Source organism: Trichechus manatus, unplaced genomic scaffold, assembly GCF_000243295.1.
Source record: "Trichechus manatus latirostris isolate Lorelei unplaced genomic scaffold, TriManLat1.0 scaffold00130, whole genome shotgun sequence".
In the NCBI taxonomy this organism is placed as follows: domain Eukaryota; kingdom Metazoa; phylum Chordata; class Mammalia; order Sirenia; family Trichechidae; genus Trichechus; species Trichechus manatus.
The window spans coordinates 7,091,749-7,106,364 of NW_004444066.1; the positions used below are offsets into that span (position 1 = coordinate 7,091,749).

Sequence of the window (14,616 nt, forward strand, 5' to 3'; positions counted from 1 at the left end):
TGTCCCAAAGGTTCTGGTAGGATGTGTTCTCATTGTCATTTGATTCTATGAATTTCTTTATTCCATCCTTCATTTCTTCTATAACCCAGTAGTTTTTGAGCAAGGTGTTGTTCAGTTTTCATGTGTTCGATTTTTATTCCTTGCTTTTTCTGTTGTTGATTTCTACTTTAATGTCTTTATGGTCAGAAAAGATGCTTTGTAATATTTCGATGCTTTGGATTTTGTTAAGGCTTGCTTTACGGCCTAATATGTAGTCTATTATGGAGAATGTTCCATGTGCATTGGAAAAGAAAGTATACTTGGCTGCTGTTGGGTGGAGTGTTCAGTGTATGTCTATGAGATCAAGTTGGTTGTTTGTAGCATTTAGCTCTTCAGTGTCTTTGTTGAGCTTCTTTCTAGATATTCTGTCCTTCACCTAAAGTGGTGTGTTGAAGTCCCCTGCTACTGTTGTGGAGCTGTTTTTCTCTCTTTTCAGTGCTGTTAGAGTTTGTTTCATGTATTTTGGAGCCCTGTCATTGGGTGCGTAAATATTTATTATAGTTACGTCCTCCTGGTGTATTGACCCTTTACTCATTATATAGTGTGCTTCTTTATCTTTTGTGGTAGATTTTACTTTAAAGTCTATTTTGTCAGAGATTAATATTGCCACTCCTGCTCTTTTTTGAGTGTTGCTTGCTTTATATATTTTTTCCATCCTTTGAGTTTTAGTTTGTTTGTGTCTTTAAGTTTAAGGTGTGTCTCTTTTAGGCAGCATATAGATGGATCGTGTTTTTTTATCCGATCTGCCACTCTCTGTCTCTTTATTGCTGCAGTTAGTCCATTTACATTCAGCGTAATTATTGATAGGTATGAGTTTAGTGCTGTCATATTGATGTCTTTTTTTGTGTGTTGTTCACATTTTCTTTGTTCCACTTAATTTTCTCTGCTGAGTCGTTTTTCTTTTTATCTTTTTCATTGTTGTTGATTTTGTGTTTGCTGAGCCTTTATATTTTTCTAGTTTTTTATTTTAACTTGTAGGATTGTTAGTTTCCTTTGTGGTTACCTTAATATTTACCCCTGTTTTTCCAAGTTTATACCAGTCTTTTATTACTTTATATCGCCTTGACTTCCCCTGCATATGAAAAATCTATGTCTACATTTTTTAAGCCCCTCTTTTTTGTTTTAATGTTGTCATCTTTTACATATTGACATCTATTTCCCTATTTTCAGTGTTTTGGCTTTGATTTACTTTTGTGACTTCCCTATCTGGGTTGATATCTGGTTGCTCTGTCCTGTGTTCTAGTCTTTGGTTGTTATCTGACGTTACTGATTTTCTAACTGGAGGACTTCCTTTAGTATTTCTTGTAATTTTAGTTGGGTTTTTGCAAATTCCCTAAATTTCTGTTTATCTGGAAATGCCTTAATTTCATCAACGTATTTGGGAGACACTTTTGTTGGATATATAATTCTTGGCTGGCAGTTTTTTTCCTTCAAGGCTTTATATATGTCATCCCATTACCTTCTTGCGTGCATGGTCTCTGCTGAGTAGTCCAAGCTTATTCTTGTTGACTTTCCTTTGTAAGTGACTTTTTGTTTAACCCTAGTCACTCTTAAAATTCTCGCTTAATCTTTGGTTTTGGCAAGTTTGATTATAATATGTCTTGGTGCTGTCTTTTGGGATCTACTTTATGTGGGGTTTCATGAGCATCTTGGATAGATGTCTTGTCATCTTTCACAATATCAGGGTTGTTTTCTGCCAACAAATCTTCAACAGTTCCCTCTGTATTTTCTGTTATTCCCCCCCGTTCTGGTATTTCAGTCACTCGTAGGTCATTCCTCTTGATGGAGTCGCACGTAATTCTTAGGGTTTCTTCATTTTTTGTAATGCTGTTATCTGATTTTTCCTCAAATAAGTTGGTGTCAAGTGCTTTATCTTCAGTCTCACTAATTCTGACTTCCGTTGCCTCAGTTTTGCACCTATGACTTTCTATTGAGTTGTGTCTGATTCTGAAATTTTGTTGTTAATCTTCTGGATTTCTGATTGCCGTCTCTCTATGGATTCTTGAAGCCTGTTAGATTTGTCATTATGCTCTTCTCTAATCTTTTTATTTCCTCTATTGCGTGTTCTGCATTTTGCTTAATTTCCTTCCTAATTTCTTGAAGAGTTCTGTATATTAATCTTTTGTATTCTGTCTCTGGTCATTCGAAGAAATTTTCCTCCTTTGGAGAATTTCTAGATTCTTTATTTTGGGAGCTTGCTGAAGCCATCATGGATTGCCTCTTTATGTGATTTGATATTGACTGTTGTCTCCAAGCCGTCAATAAGTTATTATATTTATTTATTCTATGTTTGCTTACTGTGTCCTAGCTTCTGTTTTGTTTTGATATGCCCAAATAGGCTGCTCATATGAATTAGTTTGATTATTGGCACCTTTGAAACTCTAATGTCCTGTCACCAGGTGATTATGTCTGTTACTTGGTATGTGAGCTCAGGAGTCTGTCCACTCCTCCTGTATGGTTTCAGCTCAGGTGCCCAGGTAGATATCCACCAAGTGTGTGGTGTAGGCTCTCACTTACAGTCGTGGACAGGCATGGGTGATTGGTGTAGGCACAGGCATCTGGCTGCAGCAGGGGGACACACTCTGAGCAAGGCAGGGGGTTGACGGCCACCCCTGAGTGTCCAGGAGAAAGATGTGTCCGTGTTTCCTAGAGTGCGTAGGTGTGTGGGTTTTGCAGCCGGACTGTGAGCACCTAATGCTCTTGGCTGTAAGGACTGGGGGGCACCTCTTATTCATGGGCCCCTCTCGCAGGTGGCTAGGTGGCATGGGTGGAGTCACCAGTCCTCAGTTCCCTGATGTGGGTAGGTGAAGACCCTGCTTAATGGGCAGAGCAGTGGCAAATGTCAAGAACCTGCCACTTCACAGCTGAAACAGTTGAAGTTAGAGTTCCGGTATATACCGTGTTGTACGGTGGTAATGAGGGTCTATGCTGTTGAGATGGGCCCAGATATCAAACTGAATTTCAGAAAGGCATTTTTGCCACATGAGATGAATATTCTTAATATGAATAAGACTTTGCTTATATTAACTGTAAATCTCTATAATAAGCCTTTTGTTATAGCAGGGAATTATTGATTTATTATGGAACTTTTTTTAGTTGCGTTGATTGTAAGTGGTAATTATGCTGCTGGAAATGTCTGTGGTTTACATATAAAAACAGAGTGACATCAAAGATGTGTGTTGTTGGTTTTTCTTTTCCTACTTTTTTTTTTTTTTTGTAGGACAGAGTTCATTCAAAGAGGCAGGATTTCAGTTACTGGGGCTGGATTTCTCAACTGCATTTTGGAAACTTTTGCCAGCACATTCTTAAAACAGGGTGCCCAGAAGGTAAGCCTGTTTCCACTTTGAACCAACATTAATTTTAAGAAACCATGGGAATTCCAACAGGATTATTGATGTCGTTATGAACAGAAATAATGTGAAAAGAATACAGGTAATAAACAAATATATGGAAAAGTAATTACCCTCACTAATTATTACATAAATGCAAATCAAAGTGAAACTAAAGTACCATTTGAGGCCCATTAAATTAAAAATATGCCACTGAAGACTATGTGATTACATGGAGAATACTTATGGCTTAACTGAGAGAAATAATCAGAATGAAAAACTATATTTCTGGTACACGTAATATGATGACAACTATGTAACATAAAAGATAATAATAGCTAGTATTTATTGAATGCTTACTATGTGCTACTCACTGTTTAAATAATTTTATTTACTTCCTCATTTAATCCTCACAAAGCTCAACAGATCTATTGCTGTCCTGATACAGATGAGGAAGACACAGAGAGGTGAACTAATTTGCTTAAGTTGACACAGCTAGTAAGTGGCTGAGCCAGGGTTTTACGCCCACATCTGTCCAACTTCAGAGCCTGTGCTCTTAACCTCTATCCTGTAGTGTTTGTAAATATTATGAACAAACTATATGAAAATAGCATGACTATCATGATACTATCAGAGAAAAATACACATGGCACACACACACAAGATGCACAGAGGAAATAGGCAAAAATGTTAATAGTGATTATATTTGGGTAACAGTGATAATATTACCTTTCCCTTCTCTTTTCTTTTCCTCACTAAATTTTCTATGTTGTGCTTATGTTACTATTTTAATGAAGAATAAAACCATTAATTCCAAAAAGTTCTTATTTTGAAATTTTGTTTTGATTTTTATGATTACAGTGAGATTTGAAATTATCTGGGAGATCCCAAGCCAGGCATATCATCAAAGCTTTCCGTTTGCTTCTCATATACCAACCTCCTCTTTCCCACTCCTCCCTGACATGAGCCTTCCAGACCTCTAACTGGTCCACTCCCACCTCTAAACGTACCTCACAGACCTCGCTGACGTTATTCCCACATGATTAGCACCGCAAGCAGCACCATTCTCCTTTTTTCTTTTTTGTCTGTCCAAATCTTGCCACCTCTTCCATGAAATATCCCGAGTTCTTCCTGCCAACCATCCTCTCTTTTCCTCCTGAACGCCTGGGGATCCTGATTGTACATTCCTGTGTTTTTCAAACTGTGCTTGTAGGAGGCTACATTGGAATTCTGATGTCTTGTGGACCCTGCTTTAGATAGAGATGTTCTGTTTTTAATCTATTTTATATGGTTTTCCACGCGAGGTTTTTTTTTTTTTTAGAAAAAACAGTGGGTTAAGAGTAAGTTTGAAAAACTCTGCTTTACACTCTTCATTTAGTACTTAATAAATGTCAGGTTGTACTATTATTCTGTTTTTAGATAAATATGTCTGATTTTCATGCCTTCACAGCATGATTTTCAAAACTCCTTTAGGACAAAGTCCATGGCATACACACCTTTGTATGCTTAGTGCAGTGCTGGGTATACAGCAAGTACTCTGGAAGTGTTTTTGTTGTTATTATCGATGATTACAATCACTTATTTCCAGGGTTTACTCAGGATTTATGTACACATTACCTTGTTGGATAGGCTTATTGGTTGGTCTGAAGAACTACTGTTGCAATTCCCAGATTTTCTGGATAATGGACCCTTGTTCTAGTTTTGCAGATCTAGGTTCAAGAATGAACCTGGACTAGGATGCCTTAGTCTGAGAGACTGAGGGCAAGCAATGAGTACTCAGTACTCTTTCATTCTCTGTAGACATCCTGCTCGGCCCAGATGAGGTCCTCTCTGGAACGTATGCAGCCTGGTCTACATGCAGAACTGTTCCTGTCTGTTTACACCTGGGCTTGAAGGGGGTAGTTGAGCTTCCAGAAGTTCTGATGTCACCTTCACTCACATTATTGCAGGTTATTCTGCTCCATTGCAATAGATGCGTTAGTAAAAACCCCCATGGGCTGCAAAATAACACACTAATAACAATGAAATTAATGAGAAAAATAATCTCGTTACTATGTTCCTGATTGAGCTGACTTCCTGTGCATCCTTTACATCAGGATTAGTAAACTTTTTCTGTAAAGGGCCAGATAGTAAATATTTTAGACTTTGTGGGTGAAGAGGCAAATCAAGGATATTATGTAGGTACTTAAATAATGAGAGAGATAATGAATTTCTGTAAATATTTTATTAACAAAATTAAAAATATAATAATAACAAGTGAGTGTAATTTCTTGTAATACAGGTCCATGAATCGGAAGAATGGCATTCTTTTTTTGAGGAGGGATAACATTTAGCTGAATTGGGGCTCAAAGTTAATGTTCCTTATTATCAAATTGATTGCAAGTGTTCATTTGTGAAAACCATTTTTAGCTTGAGGGCTATACAAAAACAGGTGGTGGGCGGGATTTGGCTCATGAGCTGTAGTTTGCCAGTCTCTGCTTTAGATAATCTTTGTTTGACTAATCCAAGTGGCTCTATATTTGGCCTGTCCATCAATCTGACTTTTAACCATATGGTGGTTGTGTATATTCTGATCCTGTGAGATGCATAAAGTGGACATTGTTACTCCTATTATATTGATGAGAAATGGCTTGAAGAGGTTAAATGCGCTAAGTATATGGATGGCTGCTTGCCTGCCTTCCTTCTTTCTTCCTTTCACAAATATATATTGAGCACCTGCTTTGTGCCAGGCACCGTGTTAAGTGCAGGCTAAATGGACTTACTCTAGGGACTAGCAAAGGGTGGTGTCTAGGCTCAAATCCCCCTCTTTTGTCAGCAAGTCTTGTCTCTTGCCACTTCACTGTGCAGCCCTTTGATGAATGAAGTGGAATGCTTGTCTACTCTGCATCATGATACTTCACAGATACTGCTGTGCATTAGACAAATTGTGTTGTGGTCTTACTCCCCTTGTAGTTCTTAGGATTCTTTGGTTGCCAGTAACAGAAACTGCTTTAAGCTAACTCACTGAAGGGTATGAGGGTGGTGAGGCTGGCAGGCTGAAGAAATGTTTGGGCTGGGAACTGAAATCTGCCGGGAACCCAATCATTATTCTTTCTTCAGCTGTTGTCTGAGAGACTCAGCCCCTGTTGTCTTCTCTTTCTCCACAGTCTGGCTTTCTCTTCTCCCTAGGCTGTGTAGTGGGATGTGGCCATTCACAGTCTGAGAGTACATGTTATCTAGGGCTCTGGCCAACAAAGAGACTATCTCCTTATTTCTTTCATTTCCAAATTCTCTGGAAGGGACTCTTGTTGACCTTACATAGGTTAAGTACAACAAGGAGGGTTGGAAGTCAGGGTGTAGAGATATAGCTCATTCTCTGCCATGACCGTGTGGATCAAGGTTGGAGTGTCAGTTCTCAGAGAAGTGATGGTGGGAGGGATACCTATTCCAAAGGTTTCTGACGTAGTCCCGTGGTACAGTCTATGCTCCTTGATGGCAAAGAGAGTGTTTTATTATGTAATCTCAATCCCCGTCCCCCTTAACCCATAGTACTTTGAACAGTACTCAATATATTCATGTGAAAATGAATAGAAAGGAAATAAAATGTACATTGAGGTACCCATATCGTTTCTTATGAATATTATTCTGGAAATCAAGTGACTTTAAAATTTTGAGGGAGGAACCAAGTGATTCCTCTTTATTCCCACTTAGGTATTTGTTACTCTCAAAAGTAAGAATATATTTTTTCCTGCTAGCTTTTGTCTTATCTGACTTTACATTTTCTTTTCGAAGAGGTTTGGATTAATTAGTTAGCTTTTCAACTTTAGGAGCCACTCGTGCTTAAGTGTTTTTTCCTTTTATCCAAGTGGTGATGTTTTCCAGTATCAACCTGACTTTCTGATAAACCTGTCCTGGCTGAGCCTGCATAAATGGCCTCTATGAATGTCACTGTGAAAGCGTTTTAGGTGACTTTATTTTCACTTTAGGACTTTATCCTTGAGGCTCTTTGGTGGTGGTAGAGGTGGGATCTGATATCTTTTTTTTTTTTTCCAGAAAAAGCAAAACAAGGCACTCATAGAGTTTTTATTTCTGTGTTTGTAAATTAAAAACTGACCCTAGACATGGATCCCCAAGCTGAGGTCTCTTGTGTTTCTGTGCCTCGGGTGAGGGGGAAAGGGGGGACCTGGTTCAATTGCTTTTTTCTCCTCCTTTTACCACTCTGAAGCAATTTGTAATTCGGGGCCTTTATCACACAAATGCTGACTTTTCACACACTACTTGGACCTCACTTTCCTTTTAGAATGGAAGTCTGTGGGCAGGAGAATAGGGATTTCCCCTTCCTAGTCACATCAACAAGCAGTCCTTGAAACAAACAGCTCTAGACTGAGCCATCTGACCTTTCTCTCTCCCATTGTCTTTGTGATTTAGGATTCTCTGATCCTAAGTTTATTTGCCCATAAAATGGGGATTTTTAATGCATTCCCCACAGATAGATGTGAAAGCTATCTGTGAAAGTCCTCAATCAATTGAAGAACACAGGTCAAATATACATAAGGTATTTGTTAATGTACTTATTTGTACTGTATTATACCTGTGTTTTTTAAGAATTAAAAAAATCATACATGTTCCTTTATCATACCTTATATAGTTAAATGTTTTGTTTTGTTTTTTCCCCTTCAAACGCCTGTGAGTACATGTAGTCTACATAAGTAGTCTTGGGATTTAAACTGCTTGCTTGCATGGGGGCAAGATTTGTATGTTTAATACAGGCAGAGGGATGGAGAAATGCAGAAGCAAGGAACTCAGTTACACTGGAAAACTGAGAATAGGCGTAGGAATGAGAGGGCAATGAACTTGGTACTTGAAAGAGCTTTGAGTGGCTGGGGAGTGTCCAGATTAAGATGGACTAGGAAGAAAGGCCTGGTGATCTACTTCTAAAAATCAGCCTATGAAAATCCTATGGATCACAGTGGTTCAATTTACAACCAATTATGGGGATAAGCAGGACTGGGCAGTGTTTTTTCTGTTATGCATGGAGTCACCATGAGTGGCAGGCCAACTCAATGGCAGCTAACAACAAGAAGGAGCCTTTTCAGACATTTTTTCCCAATTGACCCCATAATGAAATTTTAATACCATAGATATACTGAATATCTTTTTAAGTACTGTATTATATCTGTACTTTATACCAAAAAAGTGTAAGTTTTTTTGCTACCAAGAAATAATTTTTGCCTCATATTGATGTTGCCCTTGTTGAGGATTCATGCCTTTTACAGTAAAACCTGTGAAAGCTGGAACCTATGAAAGGTGGAAACCTGTCAGAGAAGGAAAAGTAAAATATTTTCCATTAATAGAGAGTGATAAAAAGGCAGTAAGACTGCACCCTGTCAAAAGCAGAAAATTTGTGAGACCCAGAAACACAAGGCAGTCCCGTCGAGTTCCAGCTCTCACAGATTTCACTGTACTACTTTGGATATAACTATATTTTGAGCTTCTCCTTACACTCCTCCAAAGCAAAACAAAACAATTCTCTTCCACTCCCCTCCCCCACCAAACCCACAAAAATTCCAAACCAAAATCTAAAGACCTTCTTTGGCAAACCCCTGCATGGTTGCTGCAAATTCTACATTTTGCTTTTCTGAGGAGCCTCAGGAAATAATATGCGTGATGATAATCTTGTCATGTGAGTTCTTTTTTAGGCCAGTTTGTCTGAGTACTTAGAGATGACTAGAAATGCTGCGGAAATGCAGAACTCTCATTATGCAGTTGCATAGAGGTGGATTTTTAGTTTGTGAAATACATTTTCGATGTGTGATAAAATAATTTGTTATTTCAGCCACTCTCTTGGCAAGGCCCCATTATTAGTTCCATCATTATTCTTATTGTGTTGATAGGGAGGCTGAAGCAGAGAGAGACTGAATTCAACAGGGTGTGAAATATTTGTCACGGAAACAACGTGGGCAAGTCAAACAATTTGAACATTGCTTTGAAGAAGTTCTGGCCTAGACATGCTACAGCTAAAGAGATCTGAACATGCTGCTTTCTTAGGGTGTGTGCTTGTTATTTTAGCCTTAATAAAATCCATTTTAATAGTGGAAGGTAATTCCTTGAGACTGAAGAAAAAAAGGTGGAGTCCAAATAAGCATTTAAAAAACCTGGCTACTGTTTGGTTGCATCATTTTTTACATTATTTATCTATTGCTGTGTTATTGAATTAGCAGCTTAAATCAACACACATTTATTATCTCTCAGTTTCTATGGGTCAGGAGTCCAGGCACAGCTTAGTTGGGTCCTTTGCTTCAGAGTCTCATGCGGCTGCAATCAAGGTGTTGGGCTGGGGCTGAGATCTCATCTGAAGGCTTAGTGGGGAAGTTTCTATTCCATACTTGCTCACAGAGTTGCTGGTAGGATTTGTCTGACCTTCCTTGGCTCCTTGCCATATGGGTGTCTCCATAGAGTGTCTTACAACATGGCAGCAAGCAAGTCAGAGGGCAAGAGCGCTAGCATATGGAAGGAAGCCTTTTGTACTCTAATCACAAAAGTAACATCTCTTCATCTTTTCTGTATTCTGTTACCAAGTCACTAGATCTAGCCTACAGTCAAAGGAGGGAGATTACGGAACCAAATCCAAACCTGTTGCTGTCAAGTCTGTTCCAACTCACAGCGACCTTATAGGACAGAGTGGAACTGCCCCATAGGGCTTCCAAGGCTGTAATCTTTACAGAAGCAGACTGCTACATCTTTCTCCCACAGTGTATGGCTGGTGGGTTCGAACTGCTAACCTTTTGGTTAGCAACTGAGCACTTAACCACTGCGCTACTGGGACTCCTTAAAGGAGATTACAGAAAGGCATAAAAATCAGGAGGTAGGGATCATTGGGAGCCCTGTCACAAAGCTCCATACCATGCTGACCGGAGCCATTTTGTATGCCAAGGTGTATGCACAACTGTCCAGTTCTTTTTGGTGCATATTGAGAATTGATGATAATTAGAGGTTAGTAAGGGTTATTAGGAGCCCCAGTGGTGCAGTGGTTAAGAGCTCAGCTGCTAACCAAAAGGTCATAGCAATTCAAGTGGGGCAATTCTACTCTGTCCTGTAGGGTCGCTATGAGTTGGAATCGACTTGATGGCAAAGGGTTTTGTTTTTTTTTAAGGGTTAATTATACCACATAAACTCACTACCAGCATATAAAGAAATTGTGCCACACATTTAGATGTTAATCTTTTTTTATTGTGGTAAATAGGTATGTAATAAAACATTTGCCATTTCAACAATTTTCACACGTACAGTTAAGTGGCAGTATGTTCATTGTGTTGTTCAACCATCACCTTTATTTGTTCCCCAATGTTTTCATCTATTAATTTTTTTATGCATGTAGGCACAAATAGTTTACCCAATGTGTTCTGTAAGTTTGATTAAGTCTCTACCCTTTTGGGGCTCTGGCTATGAATTGCATGAACAGTTCACTGAAGGCAGAGCTGACAATATTCCAAAGGCAGGATTTAGCTGTTTTACAGGTAGCACCAGGCAACCAGAATCCTCTGATCCACAGCTGGACATGGGACCATTTAAGCGTAAACAATGGGTGCCATCCCTAAAATTGGAGGGTGAAAGTCTTGCTAGAGAGTCTTGCACCCTGACCAGGCAACGATGGATGTATCTCTAAAATTTTGAGGTAATCCCCATATCTTCTTCTTCTTAGTTGCTGTCAAGTTGATTCTTACTGATGGTGACCCCATGTGTACAGAGTAGAACTGCTCCCTAGGGTTTTCAAGGTTATGACCTTTAAGGTGCCTCTAGGTGGGTTCAAACTACCAACCTTTTCTGCTAGTACTTGAGCACTTAACAGTGTGCACTACCCAGGGACTTACTCCCCTTATCTGAAGTCCTATTAATTAAGTTAATGAGAGTCCGTTTCTAACCTGCATTATGCTAGTTAACAAGTCACTAATTTCACCTGTGAAAATCACAGTTTAGCAATCATTATGATAATTATCAAAGCCTCTGGTGTTTTTCAAGGATAAAGATAACTGAAGTCTCTGGAGAATGAGGTTGCTGACTAGAGTGCACACAGACAACCCCTGGAGTGGGAAGCCTGCATTGAGGCAACTGACGATACCTGGTGTATAACTTGAACTGCCTGAGCTGAAATATGTTAAAGCAAATTGTAGACATCCTAACAATTAGATACCAATTATCAACTCCTGAAACAAAAGCATAGTATGTTCAGCCTTTAGAAATATTCAGTATGAAACAAGGTTTTGGCTGTATGTTTAACAAAGGGAGTGCATGTGAAATTTTAGAGAAAGGCATCTTGGTCTGTGGTCTGGTTTTCTTATGTCACCTCTTAGATCCTCAATTTTCTTATCTCTAAAATGGAGTGATAATTGTCCTACTTCATGCGGTTACATTAAGGATTAACTGAGATTACATATATAAAACATTCCTCACGTGTAGAAAAACTTCAGTAATTATTAGTATTAAGAGTTCTCTATTAAGAAAAGAAAAAACAGACACTTCCAGGCAACATGGCACAATAGAAGCACCATGCCATTCCTCCACAGCAAAGATCTGAAAAACTAAGTCAAACAGAGACACAGGTCACTCCTGAAACCCTAAGCATCAAATGAAGAGATAAAGAACTCAGCCAAGCACTGAATAGAATAAGAAACTGACGGAGAACAGAGAGCAAGGAGAGATACATGCAGAGGTCCCCTATCAGTTACTGCAGCATGGATCCGCCATCTTGGACTCCTGTCGGAGATCAGTGAAGAGAAGGTACGAGAAAGCAGCTTCACAGAGTTTCCAGCAGGAGACAGAACAACCGGTAACCAGCGATATACACTTTCCCACTGCCCACCCTTCTTCACCCTCACTCGGCTCCTTTGCTTCACGCGACCACAGTCTCTTGGCTGGGAAGCACCTGCTTCACCCTGGTGTCACTTGGATTCCATCCACCCACACCGGCCGGCTCCCTGAGTGCCACTTGTTGGCTGCTGGTGTTACTTTTTTCTGCTTCTTTAGATTTCTTCCTTACCTCTCACCACCTCCCCCTCCTTTCTCTCAAATACCTGGCTCCATGTGCCACGGAAGAATTCAAGAAAACAGAACAAAATGCTAAAATAAATTCACAACTAGAAATCATACAAAAACAACAATTAGAAATCCAAAAGATAAACAACAAAATTTCAGAAATGGACAGTGTCACAGAAGGGCTGAGGAGCAGGTTTGAAACGATGGAAGACAGGATCAGTGAAATTGAAAACAAACACTTGGCTACAACTCTGTTTGAGGAAAAATCAGAAAAAAGAATGAAGAAAAACGAAGGAACCCTGAGAATTATGTGGAATACAATCAAAAGCAAAAACATGTGAGTAATCAGAGTTCCAGAATAGAGGGAGAAAACAGAAAACGCAGAGAGGATCATTGAAGAACTGCTGACAGAAAACTTCCCCAATATCATGAAAGATGAAAAGCTGACCATCCAAGAAGCTCAACGAACCCCATATAGGATAGACCCCAAAAGAAAATCACCAAGGCATATCATAACCACACTCACTAAAACCAAAGACAGAGAATCCTGAGAGCAGCTCGTGAAAAACAAAAAGTCACATACAGAGGAGAAACAATAAGACTAAGCTCAGATTATTCGACAGAAACCATGCAGGCAAGAAGGCAATGGGATGACATATATAAAACCTTGAAAGAAAAAAATTGCCAGCCAAGAATAATATATCCTGCAAAACTCTCATTCCAATTTGATGGTGAAATTAGGTCATTTCCAGATAAACAGAAATTAAGGGAATATGTAAAAGTAAAACCAAACTTACAAGAATTATTAAAGGGAGTCCTTCGATCTGAGAACAAACAACATCAGACCACAGGCTGAATCTAGGATGCATGATTGTACCAGCCGGATACCAACCTAGGAAATGAACTCGCAAGGACTGTCCAAAACCAAAAGAATTACAACAGGGAACCAGAGAGGTTAATCTGTAAGTGACAACAAAATCATAACAATAAGAGAGGGAATAAATGGTGTAGGTGTAGAACCTTCTAATGAAGAGGAAGGCAAGGCGGTACCAAGTAATAATAGACTGGTTCAAACCTAGGATGATATGGGTAAATTTCAAGGTAACCACAAAGAAAGTTAACAAACCTACTCATCAAAATAAAGAAAAAAAACATAACGTCTCAGTAAAAACAAAATCTACAAAAACAAAAGAAATGAAAAAAAAAAAATCCACAAACAAAAGGAATTCAGCACAGGAGAGTAAGAGGAACAAAGAAAATATGAGCACCACAAAAAAAAAAAAAAAGCACTACAAAATGACAGCAATAAACTCACACTTATCAATAATTACACTGAATGTAAACAGCCTAAATGCTCCCATAAAGAGATGGAGAGTGACAGAATGGATAAAAAACAGGATCCAACAATATGCTGTCTATAAGAGACATACTTTAGAAACAAAGACGTAAATTTATTAAAAATCAGATGGAAAAAAATATATCAAGCAAACAGCTACAAAAAAAAAAAAAAAACAACAAAAAACAAAAAACAGGAGTGGCACTACTAATGTCAGATAAAATAGACTTTAAAACAAAATCCACCATAAAAGGCAAAGAAAGACACTATATAATGATTAAGGGGATGATCCGTCATGAAGACATAACCATAATAAACATCTACACACCCAATGACAAGGCTCCCATATACATAAAACAAACTCTTAAAAGCACTGAAAAGAGAAGTTGACTGTTCCACAATAATAGTTGGAGACTTCAACACGCCACTCTCAGTACAGGACAGAACATCTAGAAAGAAAGTCAGCAAAGATACAGGAGACCTAAAGGGCACAATCAGCCAACTTGACCTCGTAGACATATATAGAACACTCCACCCAACAGCTGCAAAGTACACATTCTTTTCCAATGCACATGGAATGTTTTCCAGATAGACCACATATTAGGCCACAGAGCAATCCTTAACAAGATCCAAAACGCTGAGATAATACAAAGTATCTTCTCTGACCACAACGCCATCAAGGTAGAAATAAACAACAAGAAGAGCAAGGAAAAAAAATCAATTACATGGAAACTGAATAACACCCTGCTTATAAACCACTGGGTAATAGAAGAAATCAGAAATGAAATAAAAAAATTCCAGACTCAAATGAGAATGAAAACACATCATACCAAAACCTTTGGGACACAGCAAAGGCAGTCCTCAGAGGACAATTTATAGCAATAGATGCACACATCAAAA

General features: G+C 38.8%; 1 protein-coding gene across 1 annotated transcript in view; it reads left to right on the forward strand.

Annotated features, from left to right (window-relative positions):
* PRELID2 (PRELI domain containing 2) overlaps nucleotides 1-14,616 on the forward strand; it is a 99,737-nt gene that overhangs the window by 59,272 nt on the left and 25,849 nt on the right. Inside the window, exon 3 of the mRNA XM_023739186.1 lies at nucleotides 3,260-3,365. Coding sequence (XP_023594954.1) covers nucleotides 3,260-3,365 — 106 coding nt within the window. The remainder of the gene's footprint in view (nucleotides 1-3,259; nucleotides 3,366-14,616) is intronic.